The 19,515-nt window shown below is 37.7% G+C and overlaps 1 protein-coding gene across 2 annotated transcripts in view; it reads right to left on the bottom strand.

Annotated features, from left to right (window-relative positions):
* COL4A3BP (collagen type IV alpha 3 binding protein) overlaps nt 1-19,515 on the bottom strand; it is a 78,505-nt gene that overhangs the window by 47,542 nt on the left and 11,448 nt on the right. For both annotated transcript variants that reach the window (XM_017808274.1, XM_017808275.1), the window contains exon 3: nt 7,651-7,767. In XM_017808274.1, coding sequence (XP_017663763.1) covers nt 7,651-7,767 — 117 coding nt within the window. The remainder of the gene's footprint in view (nt 1-7,650; nt 7,768-19,515) is intronic.

The following is a 19,515-nucleotide window of genomic DNA, read 5'->3' as shown; positions in this document are numbered from 1 at the left end:
TGCGAAGACTGGCCATATATATATATAGTACGGTATTGGATGTAGATACCGTCCTGATCATCGAGGTCTGCCGTGGCCCTTTGGAGCATCATGCTGAAAAAGACTGCGAATAGGGTTGGTGATAGAACGCAGCCTTGTTTCTAGAAAGGGCTCAGAAAGTGCATTGCCATATCTGACTTGGCCATGTTGATCCTCATGGAGTGAGATGATCACTTTAAGGAACTTGGGGGGACAACCAAAACGTTCCAAAATCTGCCACAGACCTTCTCTGCTCACCGTATTGAAAGCCTTGTTGAGGTCAGCAAAGATTATGTACATAGAGACCTTTGTTCTGTTCCCTACACTTCTCCTGCAGTTGTCTGAGAACAAACAAAGTTGTCTGTGGTGCTCCTGTTGGCTCTGAAACCACACTGGCTTTCAGGTAGGATTCCTTCTGCTATAGCAGGTATTAGTCTGTTCAAAAGTATTCTTGCAAGGATTTTGCCAGCAATGGAGAGCAGAGTAATACCACAGTAATTTGAACAGTCTGATTTATCTCCTTTCTTCTTGTACAAGGTGATGATGACTGCATCATGAAGGTCTGCTGGTAGTTCGCCTGGTTCCCAACAGCGCACCACAAACTCGTGAAATTTAGCATGGAGTGCTTGGCCCCCATGTTTCCAGACTTCAGGCGGAATTCCGTCAACTCCAGCTGCCTTGCCAATTTTCACCTGCTGTACGGCCTTGAGGGTTTCTCCTAAAGTGCAGAGAGTATCCAATTCATATTTCACCGGTTGTTGTGTGATGGACTGAATTGCTGAGTCTTAGACTACACGGTTGGTACTGAAAAGGGTCTGAAAGTGTTCAAACCATCGATTCAGAATGGAGGTCAGAAGTGTTTGACCATCAGCACTGAGTAGAGGACTTTGGGCTTGGTATGTAGGCCCATATGCTGTTTTCAGAGCTTCATAAAATCCTCTGTGATCACTCGTGTCTGCGCAAAATTGTGTTTTCTCAGCTAGATCGATCCACCACTTGTTCTGGATGTCATGGAGTTTCTGTTGTAGCTTGCTGCATGCAAGGCGAAAGGTTGCTTTTCTTATGTAACAGGATGGCAGTGCAAGGTGTGCTTAGTGGGCAGTTCTCTTCTTCAACAATTCCTGGATCTCTTGATTGTTTTCATCAAACCAGTCCTTGTTCTTCTTGAGGGAGAACCCTAAGGATTCTTCAGAGGGCTGCAGGATGCTGTTTTTGATATGGAGCCAAAGTGTTTTAGGGGAGGTATCTGTAGAATATACTGAATGATTTTTGAGCCTAGTTTGAAGATTAGCCTGGAATTTGTTTCTTACTGTGGCTGATTGAAGATTGTTAACTTGGAGTCTCCTCCTTGGGATACTGCCCCTTTTAGGTTTGAATTTAAGATTGAGGTTAAGTTTACAGCGCACAAGCCGATGGTCTGTTTGGCATTCTGCGCTGGGCATCACACAGGTATGGTGGACATCATGGACATCTCTCCATCGCACCAAGACATAATCAATGAGGTGCCAATGCTTGGATCTGGGGTGCATCCAGGTTGTCTTCAGACTATCTTTCTGTTGAAAGATAGTATTAGTGATGATGAGCTGTTGCCCTGCACAGAATTCTAGCAGAAGTCGACCATTATCGTTGCAGTTTCCAACACCTCGCTTGCCTAATATTCCTTTCCAGGCTTCAGAATTCTTGCCTACTCTGGCGTTGAAATCACCAAGGATAATGATCTTATCGTCTGCAGGAACCTTTTGGGTAAGGCGGCGCAGGTCAGCGTAAAATTTATCTTTTTCAGCAGGGTCAGCTTGGAGAGTTGGGGCATATATACTAAAGAGGACAACGTGTTGGTTGTTGTGGAGTGGAAGGCATAGGGAGATAATGTGGTCAGAGTGACCTGTCGGCAGATTTTTGAGTTTAGGAACAATAAGAGTTTTTGATCATGAAGCCGACTCCTGAAAGATGCCTTTCGGTTCTGGGTTTACCTGACCAAAAGAGTGTGTAACCAACACCATGTTCTCTGAGGCTGCCTTCCTCGCGAAGGCGAACTTCACTGAGAGCAGCAACGTTGATGCTGAGATGCGACAGTTCATGGGCAATTAGGGCAGAGCAATGCTAAGGACGTCCACTATCCACAGTATTGAGCATGGTTCTGATGTTCCGGCATGCTAGAGTTAATTTGGGTACAGCTTTGGAGGCAGGTGTGTGCCTTTGTCTTTTGATCTTTGTGTGACTGCATTTGTAGAAGATGTCGTTACAGGGCTTTGCAAATGTGGGTAAGGCCTTCGGGCCTGCGCAATGGATTTTTAGGTGAGATGAGGTGTGAGTATGCGTGGAACTGAGCCCACCCTTTAATCCTAAGGTTCATCTGCCAGGGCCGAGCGAGCTTGGACGGTGGCAGCGAGGTCCTCAGGACGTAGGTTTAATTAGAGTGACCTTCTCTTAGACGGATGGCTTTACAGGCATTCAAAAAATAATCACCTCAGAACTAAGTATCCCAATTCTAGGTTAATTGTTTGGAAATGTAACAATGTTTAATAAAGGAAATGAATCAACTGTTTCAATACTTACTTTACTTTTTCATAAATTTGACTTTACTAGCCTGCCAAATCCAGTGTTTTGTTTTTTTCACCATCTAACTAGATCTGCACTTAAAGAATGCAAAAATGGGACGCGAAACATCTTGCTGTGTTTGACAACCAATAATTTAAGAAACAGGTTGTAGCAAGCTAAACTATCTTTGATGCCAAGGTTGCCATACCCCCCCTCTCCCCAGGCTAGTTAGGGAAAAAATGCTAAAAAAAGAGATATAAGTTTTACTCTTCTTGATGTTTCTGTATAATCCTATTCTAATTAGCTAACTCCTCTCCCAGTGTCTAATTAAGAGTAAAAAGCCGTCACTCCTTCAAGATAGCCTCCCAATGCTTTTCACAGTCAAACACTGAAATTCATGTCTCCTGCTCTAGATAAAAACACCTTGTATATTATGACTTCAAAACAAAAAAGAGAACCTACCTCCCTACTTCCTACATGCCAAACTTGTTGGATATCTAGATATCCCTCTGGAAAACTACCTTTTCCAGTTCAACACACTACTGACAGGTATTGTAAGAAGTTCAGCAAGACTTTAAAACAGCATTTCAGTTTGAAAGACAAAAAGTTTTGAAAATCAAAGATTTAAAACACTATCAATTGATTTTGCTGAAGTCACAAAGTAAATAATGAACACATGCAGAATCTGTATCCAAAAAGTAAAAAGATGGAACAAAATGGGACAAACCTAAGCTGAGGCAAAGTTTCTCGTGAAGCATTCAATTCTAAAAAAACTCTAATCGTGTTCTCAACTCTGGTGGTATATTAACATTACAAGAAGTCGTTATCTGGATCTCAAGAGTTCAAGTTAATTTGCTCAAAATAAGTTTAATTATACAGAGGTTTATCACAACAAACAGCAATTCACTCCCCTCATTTTCTCACAGCACTGAACTAACAGCGTGTAAGCCCATTTATCTCATCTTAGGTTAGAAATTCCAAACTCCACTTTCAAACCACAGGACAGACCTGGAGTCAGTCCTTCAAATTATCATTATAAAGAGGATAACTTTCCAAAAGCATCAACACCTTGGTGCTCAAGTACCATCAGTGTTTTAATACCAGAGAGATGCCTGCTCGATATATTTAATGAAACACTTACATAGAGGAAAGGACTCCTCATTTGCCTCACTGATGGTTTTACAGTAATTTCAGACAGTTCGGGAAGATAAATAAACATTTGAGAGGCTATACTTGAAATGTAAGGATTCAGGAACCTCAATACAAGTAAAGATGAATGAAATGACACAAAACCCTGAAAATTTGAACAGTTTTTATGGTTGAACATTAGGTGTTTTATATTTCTCAGCCATCAGCTACTCATTGGTTTTGCTAAGCAGGAAGTTTTTCTATATCTGCTTATACTTACATTTATTATAAAATTAATTTAAAATCACTGTTTTCTCTGTTAGGAGCACAATGAAACAGTCAAAGTTTCAGTCTATTTTTCATTCTCTGAAGATCAACAACCTTGTGACATGCTACATTAAGTCTCACAAACATACTTTTGTTAGCAAACAGCTTAAGCAGCCTACCAGAACTACCTACCCACTCAGTAAGCAACAAAGAACTTCAAAAACAAACAAAAAATACTTTATATAGCAGTAGACTCACATTAATAAAAATAGCTGTTTAGTAAAAGAAATAATTTCCTCTCAATTTTATTCAGATTACTATTTATCAGCTGAAGAACCTGGTTCTAAAACAAAAATAATTTTTATGCAGAAACAACAGCTTGTTAAGGAACTTTCACTTGAGTTTTGGTAACCTGACCAGAAATGTTCTTTCAGAAAATTCCAGAGTAAGCAAAATTTCAGAGTAACACAAATCTGAACTTTAAGTGTAATTTTGTCTCATAAAAGCCCATCTTCTCCTACTCTAAATCAAGTTTTTAGGTATAAAACTTGCATGAGATGAAGTAAATTAAAGAATGGATAAAGAGTTACTTTAATCTAAGGATCATTTAAGTGTTGATTATATAAATTCGAATGAAAAATGGGATTAACCTCCAGATTCCACGTAAATACGTTTTTTCAGATCCCACCAAAGTTATACTGGAAAAATATAGTTTCTTAAATATTTTCCATACAAACTTCTAAAGAAATTATAGGATATAGCACTAACCTCTCAATGAAAATACAGAAACAAGACATTTGGAAACACATTTTTTAAGAACCATTAATAATACCAGACTGAATACTGGATTTGGACACTTATGGTTTACGTTAAATCCTATCAAACACTTACTTATGTGCCTACAGCACTTTTCTAAGGCTTATGGTGATAAGATTACTTTATATTTTTGTAAGAACAGTTAGAAGGAACAGATGCACCTCTGCACTTACATTTATCACAAAAAGCTGCTACTGTATTATGAATACAACAGCATATTGCACTGGAAAAACCTGCTACTAACTCTGACATTTCATTACATACTTTTAACTTGAGACTAAGATATTGTTACAAGACTGCATTAACTTTTGCTGTATTCCTTGCCTTGTCTTGATCCACTATATTTAGTTGCATAATACAAAAAGGATGCTTATAAATAATGTAATTGATTTAACGTTTACTATTAAATGTTTTGGTGGTTTACTATTAAATGTTTTGGTGGTTTACTATTAAATGTTTTGGTGGTTTACTATTAAATGTTTTGGTGGTTTACTATTAAATTGAGATGCCATAACATTTTCCTTTCCATTTAAGAATGAGAACAACTGTTATTTGCCTTAGATACTGTAAACACTGCAGAGTAAAAAGGAAATGAAAGAAACTGAAAAATGTCAAGTAGCCATGAAACTGCAAACTACACATACTGAAAAAGCCATAAGATTCAGAACAGTCAAGTCCAGTGTTACTACATTAGGACAGAAAGATGCAAACTGAACTAGTTCTTGTCAATTCAGCATAAACAGAAGAATTTTATTACCACTTCCTACTTGTAGACATACTTTTCTTCTGTTTATATAACATTCCAGAACACCCTCACTCTTTGAAAAACAAGCAGAAAAATAACTTTATTAAAATAATGAAAAAAGCACTCATTAACCCTACCCCTATATGAACTTTAAATACTGAATAAAAATGTGTACTAGAATTAACCAAGAAACCCCTCATATTCTATTCCTTTAAATATAAAGGCAGAGATCTGGTACAATTTATTGATTTATTTAAATAACTACCAAATTCTTGCAAAGTATGGAAGTTCAAACTGTCCAAACAGAAATCAATATTAAAAGAAGCCTTATTTTTTGAAGTGGAAAACCTGCATAATTAATCAGGCTTTTTCACAAAGGGAGGTCACTTTTGGAATGCTAGACCTTGTGCTCCTCAACACTCACTAATGATCTGAAAAGAGGGTTGAATGAGACAACTTAAGCTTACCTTACCACTAATAACAGACAAAAAGGAATGCAAACAGATACCTCATGACAGGGGCTGAGCACTAAGGCAGGAAAAACTTCAGTGTTGAAAAATACAAGTTGGTTTGGGTTTTTTTAAGTAGCAGAGAAAAACAATTTCAATTTAACACAGTGGCAAACTCTATTACCATTCAATAATTCCATAATATGAGTTGGTGATTCCATAAAATCACAGCTTAGAACTCAGCAACAGTTAAGGTGAACCTCACAAGAGGGGAAAAAAAACTCAGCATGAAAATGGTTTGAAGTTGGGCTGAGCAGAGTTCAAGACAGGATTTGGGTTTTTTATCTCATTCATTCCTGCATGGTAGCATTCAACAACCCAGACTGCATTTCTGCTTATCTGGCTTCAGGTTAAGTTCTGCATTTCCCCAGCTGAATCATTCACCTAATCTAGTCTGAATGTTAGCCTAGGGCTATTGAGCTCCATGTCCCCACAAAGCCATACCTGAAGACCACCAAGCCTGTAAAGCAGTTTTAGAAATGCCAGTGTTATGAATGTATAGCCAGCAACTTGTTCAATGTATCCTCATGAGATGTGTCTCTAAGGTACTGCACTAGGAACAAATTTCAGTAGTTTGTCTCAAGAACACTCCATTGTTCACTTTTTATTTTTTCACTAGATGCAGAAAAGCATCCTGCTTTTGTAACTTATTTTTTTCTGTTTTAATGTTATCTCTGTATCAAAGTGAAGGCAAAATGCCAAGCTATACAAAAAGGGATGAATAATCTAATTGAGATGATTTTTTTTTTAGAGAACCATTATCAAAAGGCAGCACTTTAAACTTAAGAACACGTACTGCTTATTGTAAGGAAGGTCCAATAAGAGGTGAAACCTCCTTATTACATGGAGTACTTATATACACAACACTTTAAGAAGCTTAAGGTAAAAAGTCACATCTACTTAGACATCTATTTTAATTTGTATTCCTTCAACACCTGTACAACCCAGACTGAGAGATGCATTGTGCTAGCTACTGTAGTTAAATTCTACACCTTGGGACATTGCCTATCTTGTACCTGAAAACATAACGGATGTTTTACGTACTTTCTACCTGACCTAAAGGGCTTGAAGGTCAGCTAGTTTTATAATGAAATTAACTGACTTCATTGAAACACATAAGGAATAGATCAAGAAAGGTGAACCAAAATGCTGATGAAGAGTAGTGCCATAAGAGACAAGGAGACAAAAGCCAGTAATCAGACACTAAAAGCAGACAAATGATGAAAGAGAGGAGTCTAAAACCAGAATGATAACCTACGGGATTTGACTTTAAGACTAACAAGCTTAACATCTTGGATAGATAAGAAACAATTCAATAATCAGTGAGAAAGGATGAACAAAACAATGAAAAAAGTCACTCAACATAATGCAAGCTTTTCTTGTTTCAAGCTAGGCAGAAAGATTCACAGTTGTTAGCCCCCAGTTCTCTAAAGTCTTATCTATGAAGAACAAGCAAATCAATTCCTTTGAACCATATTTAAACACACAGTTTCAATCTTGCAGCTTTTAGCTGTCATAAATACCTTCAGTACTTTAATGACTGTACAGGGAAGCTTACAACTCTGCAAGCACCATGTCTGATCTAACAAGGGAGTGAGAAAGGAAAGTAGAAAACAAAAAACAGCATACCTTGTGTTGTTCTATTGCATCTACCCACTGTTGTCTGTGGTCTGGGTCCTGAGCTCGGAGGTACCAAACACTATCATTCACACTGATATCAAATCTGCATTCATCGAAGTCATGAGGCTGTGACAGAAAAGAGTGTAAGAGCAGACAAAATTAGCAACATGATCAATATTACCTCACAGATTACTTTGAAACTTAAACACTAATTAGAAAATCTAATCTATATTGTCTTGAATTCATCCTAGATTCTAAATTCCATTTTAAGAAGCTGTCTCAAATAATAAACATACACTCTCATAATGAAAAATGCTGGTCTTCTGAAATAGAAAAGCCTGTTTAATATATAATTATTAAATAAAATTTCATAAATAAATTCCACATAGAAATAAGTTTCATCTTTTCAAATGCTTCTAGTCCTTTAGCAAAATACCTACTATACAGAAAAATACACACACACATGTATACACACACACACACACACACATTTTAATTTAAGAGCAGGACAAAAAAAGCATAACATTACTGCTATCTGTATTAATTTTAGATGGAATACATACATCACAGCAAAAAGGTATCAGGATAGAACCATAAAAGTAGACCATAGCTAAACAGCAAGTCAGAGCAGGAACTTAAGGAAGCTGTGACATCCTCTGCCTCAACTGTTTTCACCAGGTACATTTCACAGATAAATGGGAGCCATGTGCAATCTTTTAAAAGTTCTCCACTCAACTGCATCTAACTTACAGTTCGTGTGCCTTAAATGCTAATAAGCTTTTACCAGCATTACAATGAAGCTGGTAAGAAAAGTACAGCAAAAGAACACAATGATCTAACCTGCCCTGTATCCTGACACTGTCAGCTCAAAGTTGCTCCTTAGCAAACATTCAGCTGAGCCAAATAGTCCCCACACCCTTCACCCTTGAAAATTATTCTTAGAGAAACATAACATATATTTCTAAATACCTTTTTGAATTTGAATGCAAATTAAAAGTAACTGTAGGAGGCTAACAGGTTCCAGGATTAAGGCTAGCGACGCGATCTAAAGGACCACAAATATTGCTACCAGATGCTAAAGACAAGTCTACACATGTAGGTAATATCCTTTACAACACATGAACCCCTCTGCCAATATGTTCATCTTGCAGACTAAAGTGTTCATGATACACTCCACAAAAGAAAATCTAAAAGCAAGTCTCATTTGTTGTGCACACCATTCCAGTGCTAGTGAGAATTTTTTTCAAAGAATTTGGAAATCAGAAGCTAGTTACACACTAAAGTATCTTTCTTTTTCTAAATATACTAAGGAAGGATAAAAGCAGAACAGAATTCAAACTACAGAATTAAAAAATGAGGTAGAAAGTTTAACAAAGTACATTAAGCTTCATTTCGGGTTTTTTTTTTTTTAAGGCTTCACATATTTGGTCAAGCATCTGAACCTAAGTTCAATTTAAAGAAATTTAAACTTTCCATGGGAAAAATCTCCAGCAACTGAAAAAACTGACAATCAAGCCAAACAACTGCAGCTACTAATTACCTAATACCTGCCCATTTCAAGTTAATACAATTCAAACAACTTTCAAAACTGGCTCTATACACCACTTTGGCTTCACTGAATCAGATAACAGGCATGTGAGAAGGGACATGTGATGGTTTGACCCTGGCTCAGTGCCAGGTTCCACCAAAGCCTGTCTGTCTCCTCCTCAGCTGGACAGGGAAGAGAGGTCACTTGGTTTGTTCAGCGTGGAGGAGACTGAGAGGAGACCCCATCACAGTCTACAACTTCCTCGTGAGGGGAAGCGGAAAGGGCAGGCACTGATCTCTTCACCCTCATGACCAGTGCTGGACTCGAGGCATGAGGCTGAGTCGAGAGGGGGGAGGTTTAGGTTGGATATTAGGAAAACGTTTTCATTCAGAGGGTGGTTGGGTGGAACAGGCTCCCCAAGGAAATGGTCACAGCACCAAGCCTGACAGAGTTCAAGAAGTGTTTGGACAATGCTTTCAGGCACATGGTGTCACTCTAAGGGTGTCCCATGTAGGGCCAGGAGTTGGACGTGATGATCCTGATGGGTCCCTTCCAATTCAGCACATTCTATAAATCAGGTCTAGGGTTATATTCAGCTCACTGTACAGTTACCATGTTACAAAAAAACCCAGCTGACCAGGTGGTCCTATTAGACCAACTTGCTTAAAGATAAGAAATAACCACCTACAATGGTATGCTTTAAAAGGAAGTTAGGCAGGTGATACATGATTTGCTTTTGACAGATGCATGTTACCTATTTAACATCCCACAGTACTTATTAATTGCCTATTTTCCATATTTTTGGAAACTGAAATAAAACTCATTGCTGCTTCTTCTTTTCCTTTGGGTTTTTTTTTTTTTTTTGAAGACATGCTTCATTGTAGGAACCCTGTATTAACTGAACATGAAAGACAAATAAAACACCTGATCCACATGTGACCTGTTCTTTTCTTAACACAGAGCAAATCAGGTTGCTGTCGATTATCCCTTTTCTCAATTAGTAAGAGTTCACATTTCATTTTCATTGATAACTTGGCAGACTTCTGTATGTAACCTTTTGGTATCATCTGTTACATTCCCTTCCCCACCGAGCCACTGAGCTATAGACAAACTTCCTTGGTTTCCCTCCTGCTATAAATGCTTTTATTGTTGTCTGTAGCTGTATCTAGCAGAGACCACCAAGTGTCATTCACAACTTCTCAGATCTGTCCGTTTTCCTTCTAACATCCTCCTCAGATGAGTCTGACCCTCTCCTTTACACCTGCTGGAAGCTTTTCCATTTCTCTTGACCTTCTTCCTGTGGACCTCAACTCACTACATTTTCATTTCATGCTGCTTTTTCCCACTCTGCAGCAGTTTCAAGCAGCATACATAAATAAATAGAGAGGGCACTGGGCAATAAAACCCAGACCAATAAGACCCTGTGAATGGGAGAACCAGAAAACACTTACAGCATTTTCCAAGCTGCTTTTGGACAGACTTGTCTGTGGCAGAGGCAATCGCTGTGTGCACCAAGAGCTCCTTCTAGAGCCAGTATTAAAAAAACCCACAAAACCACCAAACCAAAGAAAAACCCCAAACCCAACCAAAACTCAGCTAAATCATAATTCTGTGCAAGAATATGCTGCAAGAAAGAGGACTCCAGCATCCCCAAACACCCTTTTGGTATGCCTTGTAATCTTTCTTCCAAGGCATCCACAGAGAATCCTGCAGAAACAAAGGCAATCGCAAGCATTCAAGTGTCCCAGATCCTTCTGTCCAAAACCAAAGGACAGTAGCTCTTAAATTCTAAACCAGCAAGAACAGTTTACATGAAGAAACACTTACTTGGCTACAGTTACTGAGGAAGTCAGTAGCCAGCTCAGGTCTCATGAGTCATAGCTGACTGCATTGCCACAAAATCCTTCCTGCTATGCAGCTGTAAAGCCTGATGTATTCATGAAACAAACTTCAGAGCAGTATCTGCTTGAAAAACACTGGTTCGGGTGCTTAAGGCAAATCACACAGGAAAGTCTTAAGTGTTTTTATATACTTCATAACATGGAAGAGTACTCCATGGGAGGGAAAAAAGAAAAACACCTTGAATGAAGGAACTTTCACTTGCTCTCTCACTACTCCAAGTGGTATTAAAGGCATTTCTCGTTTTCCCTACAGAGGAAAGGCAGGGTGATTCACATCAGATACAACTCAAGCCTGCATATTACAATTATTAAAGTGGGCTTCTGCCATTATTCCCATTGCAGAACTAAAACTTACCTAAGCTAACATTATTTTAAATTTTTGAAGGTTTTTTTGTATTAAGAAAATACTGAGTGTGGAACTAGGACACAAGACAAACAATAGAGGCCTACAGAAAATAAGAACTACCATTCTTTATTCTCTCTCAGATGTGAATGCCTAGCTAGATGATAGCCTCTGTTGAATTTATGCTAGTGACACAGTTCTCAGTTACTAAAAAGCAGTATCATATACTGCTATGAATATAATTGCAGTTTACAAATACACTAGTGTTATACATCACAATAACATATTAACTGAGTGAAGACAAGCATTGTACCTACCTAGTTCGGCAGTACATAGCTATTTATCCTTGAACTTTTGACATAGCAGCTTTTTGGAGGTTTTTATTTTTTTTTGCGATGGCAACAATTAATTCTTTTCATATAGAAGAATAAAAAATTTAGTATAGCTGCACACTGATTTTGCCTACAGCTAAATGTGAAAACCTATTCAACTGCTGAATACAATTCCTGGATTTCTAAATTCCAGTCATATTTAAGCCAGATTCCATAAAACCTCTAATGCTCATTCTCATTCATCCTGCTAGACCACCACATTATTTACTTTTCTGTGGACTGCATAATCAGAGACATGAAATCTTAAAGAGAACTACATTCATAAAAGAATAATTTTAAAATGAAGGCAAATATTAAGTACTACTTGTTTTATTCCCTCTAGAAAAAAATATTGCAAAATTGTGACAAATCATTACTTTGGAAAAGACATTTTGTGAAGTAATACATTTTGGTTTACTTAATTTACTTAAGAGGTTTTACAAAACTCTCTTAAAGGAAAAAGCTCGAATGATCTGAACTCCTCTGACAAGGAATAACGATTATTAGCTTTCAATCATTATCAAAGACTTTAGTAGTAGTTTTAAGCTAAAACATGAAACCTGATGTTTCCCCCTGCTTCTCTTAAAGCAACTCAAAACAAGTTGGCAGAACTTCACATTCTTTTTTTCAGGTAGGCTTGAGGAAAGTGTCAGTCAAAAGTTACTTAACTGAAAACTGAGAAAACAAATTTAAGTTTTAGTAATCAAACTTCAGTTTTTCTTCAAAAAATGGCCTACACATGGCCATTACGGCCTTATATCCAAATACCTGAAGCTATTAAAATACTAATACTCAGTCTTTAAGAAACAAAAAATGCCTTATCTAAGTAAAAATGACTTAGGATTACTCTTCCTACATAAAACATAAAGTGTTTTTTATATTTCACTGATGCAAACGCTGTGGCCCATGCTTACAGACTTATGGGTTTTTTTCGCTTGTGCATAGGGACAAACCACTCCCCAATCACTTCTCTTCCACTTAATAGACAAGTTGGTACATTCTGCCCTTTGCTTCTTCTGACAGGGAAGTACCGAAACACCACTTTGCAACTTTGATGTCTGTCTGCATGAACCTTCACATTAATAAGCCTGCAAAACTTTTAAACCAATTGCAGTTTAAATATGTCTTATGAAATTGGACATGAAAAGTTGTACCCTGGAAAGCGAGATGCAAACCAAACTATCATAACCAATGTTTCCCAGTTCAAGAGAGCTGAACACACAATCTTTCCCATGTGAACCGTGTCACTGTCCTATAATGCAAGGTACAATTTATCTACTGGTTAATTTTTCCGCTATTCCCATGGAATTCAGAAAAAATTGTCCCTTTTCCACCATTCTTCAACTTCCTGAAATCCTCCAGTTACAAGGTACCTGAACAAACTACCACTTCCTTTAAAAAAAAAAAAAAAAAAAGACGTTCAGAGCAGTTACTACAAAAGCTCATAGGTCATTCAATGTGTTCTGGACCTGGATGTATTCATTCAAATGCCAAAAACACCTCTATCCTCTCTAGTTTCCAACAGGAAATCCAAGAGATCATTCCTGGATAACACAGATAGGACAAGAAAGGATAGAGGGGCACAAACAATTATTAGAATATAATAAATTGCATCTTTTACATCGTATTACTTTTGAAACAGACATAAGTTTGAAAGAGGACTGTATTCACACATAAGCAAGGGAACATCCTCACAACAGAAGACAGCAAACTGGACAAAGGAAGAGATGTGCATGTGACAATTTTCAATGTAATGGACAAAACCAGTATCCTATGTTAAAAAGAGAGAAAGCATAACATCTTATATGATGAGCTTGAGAAATACAGTACTGAGCACCTTAAAGGTAGTTTACCTGATGCAACAGAAAAAGGGAAAATGATATAAGGTAGCAGGTAACAAGGACAAATAAAGAAAAAAAATGTCTTCACTCCATGATTTTCAGTAAGCAGCATGTATCAAAATAAGAAAAACACTGCAGTTATTGAGAAGTGAGACTAACACCAAAGTGTGTACTTTGACTGTGGGAACAAATTAAAAAAAGAACCTATTTGATGCCAGAAAACTTATATGAGTGCTTCTTATATGTACCTATGTTGAAGTGCTAACCAAACAGAGATAAAAAGTTTAAGATTTGTGCTGTATGATTGAAAAAATTAGTTTTAAAAGTACATATGAAAACTCTGTTTCAACTCCTATGAAAAATCAGCTTGGAATTGGCAAGGCCTGTGATTAGTTAGCTGGAAAAAAGCATGAGGAAAATCTCAGCCAAGTTTTGAAAAGTGCACATCTTAAAATAATTTTTGAGAGCATTTAATTCATGACAGATGCAAACTGTGAAGAAATTATGTCCTCTGACTAAAAAATGTAAAATGGCTGAAAGTATGCTAACCTATAGAAAAAAAAAAAAGAACAGAAAGAAAGTGAAATGAAATACCACTGAGATGATTTAAAAGTTGTATTCTATATGATGAATAGTATGTAAATTATCAATGGAAAAATCCTTTAAGCTGAATCAAGTATGTGTTTTACCAAATAATATTATGCTTTTTACCAGAATTTTACCAGACAAGACAGGTTTACAAAACACTGGCTTTTGTGCAGTATTAAATACTAAGAACAAGTATTTCTCGAGTTACTTTATTTCTTTATGAGTCACTGAAAAGCTCATGGGTCAACATAAAGACAGAGAGATCACTCACTTCCTGCCAGCAGGGTCAAACAGATTTGACTTGGTGAAAATTGATTTAATTTGTGACCAATTAGAGTTGGATGGTGAGAAACGAGACAAAACTAAAAATGCAGGCACAGGGGATGGGGCATGAGGGCTGTGGTCAGTCAGTAATACTAACTCTGCCACTCCTTCCTCACACTCTTCACCTGCTCCAGAAATGATTTTGTCCATCACTGCAGTTCTTCAGGGTAAATCTGTTCCAGCACGGGCTTTTCAGAGATTGCAGCCTGTGTCAGGATATATCCAGCTGCTATTGTTGGGTCCTACACAGGCTGCAGTGCGGTCATCTGGTTTGGTGCAGTTCTCAACACAGTCTACAGGGAAATGCCTGCACAGTGGTCTCCTCCACAGGCTGCAGGGGACCTCTGCTCTGTGGCTGGAGCATCTCTTCCTGCTCTGAGCTGTTTCTCATACTTTTTCCTCACTCCTCTCTTTCTCACACATTTCTGAGTGGTATTTTGGCCCTCTGACTATATTTACCTTGAGGTGTCACCACAATGGCTGAGGGGCTCAGCTGTGCCCTGTGCTGGGTCCAGTGAAGCTGACTGGAACTGGTTGTGTTCATTGCAGGACAACCTGGAGTCTCCTCACAGAGGCTGCCTGGCAGCCCCCAACTTCACCATGTTCATTTAGTGTAATCATCAAAGTTCATCTGGTGGTCTAGTGGTTAGGGTGCAGCACTCTCACCGCTGCGACCCGGGTTCGATTCCCAGCCCCCCGGGCAGATGGAGCTCGTCAGCCCTGTAAGGCAATCCATCTAAGAGAAGGTCACTCTAAACAAACCTACGTCCTGAGACCCTCACTGCCACTGTCCAAGCTTGCTCGGCCCCGGCAGATGAACCTCAGGATTAAAGGGTGGGCTCAGTTCAGCGCACGCTGGGTCTCACCTAAAAAATCCACTGCGCAGGCTCGAAGGGTTAATGACCTTTCCCAAATCTTCGCTCGCGAAGACTGGCCATTATTATTATTATTATTATATAAAAGTTCATCAAGATCTTTTTATCTCTATGACTTCTTTTTGAAGACACTTGGCTTTAGAAGTATAACATTAAAGTTACTAAAGTAATTAATTTTGCAAGGGTTTTTTACTTTTTATATCAATATCTACCCCAGATCTAACTGCCAGGATGGAGCAACTTGGAGAAAGCATTACACTCCATTGTTTATATTTCATTAAAAATGTACTGAAACCCCCCAAAATGTTGCAAATTCTAGTCCCCCTTACCTGTTGTATTTGCCCCCTGCTGCCCCAAGAAAAGTCAAGGGGAATTAGGTCTGTCAAAATTCACAACACAAAATTCTGGTTTCCCTTTCCAAGTTCCAAAATCCAAGCAAAACCCAACAGAAACACTGCACTACAATGTCTTGACTTTCCTTGTTACTCTTAAGCAAGAAGAACCCACTTTTTAGTTGCATTGGCTGGCTGTAATTTTTTTACAGGGTATAGGAAAACCTTATTGCGAACAAGCAAACAAACAGGACAACTCTATGCCTAACAAAACAGTGATGAGCCTTTGAGGGGCCAAATATGGGCTAATTGCTCATTGTTCATCACCACATTTAAAAGAATTTACACATGTAGGAAAAAAACTTCCTTAGAAATAGGCTTAAAAATATAAAGGCCTATTAAAAATTTTTACATTCTTTCCCACTAATATTTCACTTCAGGTCTTAAGTTAGCATATTTGCTTTTCAAAATGATTTTCAACACTTATTATTCTTTTAAATAATAATCTTATCTTTCCAAATCTAACTAAAGTAACGGCCAGTGAAAGCAGCAGCATGATGAGCAGAATTTAAAATTAGTTTGGTAGCATGCTATGCAAACTTTAAAATTAGCTAGGTTTAATCCATTGCAAAGAAGTTCTCTCATTGGAGAATTGCCCTTTCAAGTCTGGATCAAGCATATATTATACATAGTACTTCAGCAGTGAAACCACATTTGAAATTTGAAACCCAAAGTTCTCAAGCATAAACATGGTCAATCTGTTTTTCTGCACACCTGCTAAAGAGGTTCAGATGTAGAAGCAATTGTACAGAAATAATTTTAAGATTTTTTGTGACAAATCGTCTATCTTGCAGTATAATATCTTACAGTACACAATTTTTTATATTAATATTTCATCAAATTATTTCTCTGTTAATAAAATGGAATTACTATGTAGTATCAAGTCATGCTGTATTGGTTTATATGTAAACACGCCTCTGACATGTGCTTCAAATGCCTACTGAAAAAAAAAATTACTTGTAATAGCAAGACCTAGAGTGTAACAGAAGTGGACTTGAAATGTCAGCTAAACTTTAGTCGAAGACATGGAATGGCACTGCGTTACTAGAAGAAAGAGGGCAAGACTGAAACAGTTGTAAGTCAGCATGTTCATGCAGCTGTCACCTTAATCCACTAGTGACTACGTACAAGATCCCTGGATTAGTGATTCAGTATTAACAGATTTAGATACACAGTGTGAGAAATGAGGATATAACTAATAGGTCTGTCCTGTTTGACCAGTCTGAAGAATTCAAAACTTGAACTAATTCAAAACTGGCCTTTAGAGCTAAGTATCAGCTAATGAGTCCAGTATATGAAATACTGGAAATGGAAGCGTATATATTGTTGTCTTGGTGAGAACCAAATCAGAGAACTGAGTCCCCTGAAGAAAAACTCATATGATACTTCTCAGGCTTCCATTTGGAGGAAAATTTAATTGCATTTATCCAACACCTACATGCATCAGCTATGGAAAAAAAACACAAACAGAATGATATACCATGCAGAAAAACATCAGCCTAGAATTGTTTACCAATCACCAAATTAAACTGCTTAGGAATCCCACCATACACAGAAGGAAGATAGAGTTACCAACAAGGCAGGAAGCCAGGCAACTTTGTATCAACTTCAGAGAATGCAGAAACATTGTGTGCACCACTTTTTTAAAAGGTTATTTTTATAATATTTTTATAACAGGAATCACCTACGCACTGCTGCACTCCTAAAATAACTATTTGTGTATTGATCAGCTTCATTGTACCTTGCATGATGTACTGCTGCATGGCACAGAAGACCCAGCGGCACATACACCAGCAGCAACAGAACAATACAGATTTCACAAGAAAACCGTGAGCAAGTATCCAGAGAAGGTACTCAACCCTAGGAGAAAAACAATGCTTCACAGCACTACTATTTGCTGGTGGAGAGACTAGAGCATTCTGGACTTAGATTTATGGCGATGGGACTGGAAATTCCAATTCTAGGAAATCAGTGGAGTTGCAGCTAAAACAGAGGCCTGCTGTACCTGTGAAGGCAGCACACTACAATTTAAGATCAGCTTCATTTGAATACAAACATAAGCAACTTAACATAGTACAACTGAATAAGCATTTCCATAAATGCAGTATTAACATTATTAGAAACAGGACTTATGCTAACTATGCAAGTCCAAGTCTTGATCCGTAAGGCTCATTATCAACATCTTATGAAAACTGGCTCTATGAACTAGACCTTGGTACCAGATGTCTCTTTACGATATAAAATTTAAGCATGTGATATCAAAGATCTTAAAACTACGGACACAGATGAAAAGCAGAGGCCTCCAGAACCATAAACAAGTCCTTAATGATCAGATACTGGTCAGTGAAAACATGCAACCCCCAGAACCGGGAAGGCTGTTTTTGCTCTTAGTGCGAGCAGGTACTCCAGAGGAAAAGAAAAAACCTAACAATTGAGCAACAGGGCAAAGAAGCAAAAAGGCTGCAGTTTGGGATAGGAACTCCTCTCCAGCATGACACCATATGCAGTCCAGGGTCATGCGCCTCAATCATTTTATAAAAGATGGTTACAAAAAATCCTAATTTGGGGGGGATGTTGGCAGAAGATGTCTACTTCAGTTCTGTCCCTGTCCTGTCACCTCCTCCCACCCCTTACTGAAGAGCTCTTAAATCAGGTTAGGTTGACCTCAGCAACTAGGACCATTGAGAACAAGGATATCAGGCTAGCTACATGATACTGGTACTACAGGGTACTGCATAGCTACAGCTAATTTAGGATATGTCAGATATACAACTGACTGCTTTGAATACATAACAATAGTGGTTAGTGTGTAAGAACTAATGTATAGCAATAATTAACAACATGTAAGAACTAATTAAAAGCACAAAGCATGTTGCTAATGAATGTCAGCCTAAAAATGCCAGCCTTTCATTCTAAACTTAAAATTGACCTGAATTGTCAGTCTAAATTCTTTCATCACAGCTTCCTCTAATTACTTCATATATTTATATATTTTTTGTGTGTATATATCTATACACACAATTAGTTCTGAAAGAGCTTAAAAAGACAGCTTAGGAAAAAGAGTATCATCCTTAAAAGGCAGCAACTTAAAAAGCTTTAAGAATATATCAGACATACAACTGACTGCTTTGAATACATAACAATAATGGTTAGTGTGTAAGAACTAATGTATAGCAATAATTAACAACATGTAAGAACTAATTAAAAGCACAAAGCATGTTGCTAATGAGTGTCAGCCTAAAAAAGCCAGCCTTTCATTCTAAACTTAAAATTGACCTGAATTGTCAGTCTAAATTCTTTCATCACAGCTTCCTCTAATTACTTCATATATTTATATATTTTTTGTGTGTATATATCTATACACACAATTAGTTCTGAAAGAGCTTAAAAAGACAGCTTAGGAAAAAGAGCATCATCCTTAAAAGGCAGCAACTTAAAAAGCTTTAAGAATATATCAGACACCAGTGACAGTACAATCAGAGTTAAGTGCCTGGAGACATGGGGTAGTACATTCTGTTCCAACTAGTCCTCTTAACTGAGGAAAGATGGACCTCAATCAATCGAGTGGAAAGACACACTAAACAGATTTCAGAAGTGGCTGAAGTTCGCCAGACTACTTGATCTAATTCACATTGATCAGAATTCACCCGGAACAAGAGAAAAGCAGCAACTAAAGTTTATGCCCAAAGGAAAAAAAACATGAATTAGGAG

Source organism: Lepidothrix coronata, unplaced genomic scaffold (assembly GCF_001604755.1).
Source record: "Lepidothrix coronata isolate B3197 unplaced genomic scaffold, Lepidothrix_coronata-1.0 Scaffold22, whole genome shotgun sequence".
In the NCBI taxonomy this organism is placed as follows: domain Eukaryota; kingdom Metazoa; phylum Chordata; class Aves; order Passeriformes; family Pipridae; genus Lepidothrix; species Lepidothrix coronata.
The sequence above is the reverse complement of the archived record's forward strand: the minus strand, read 5'-3'. Positions and strand labels throughout refer to the sequence as shown.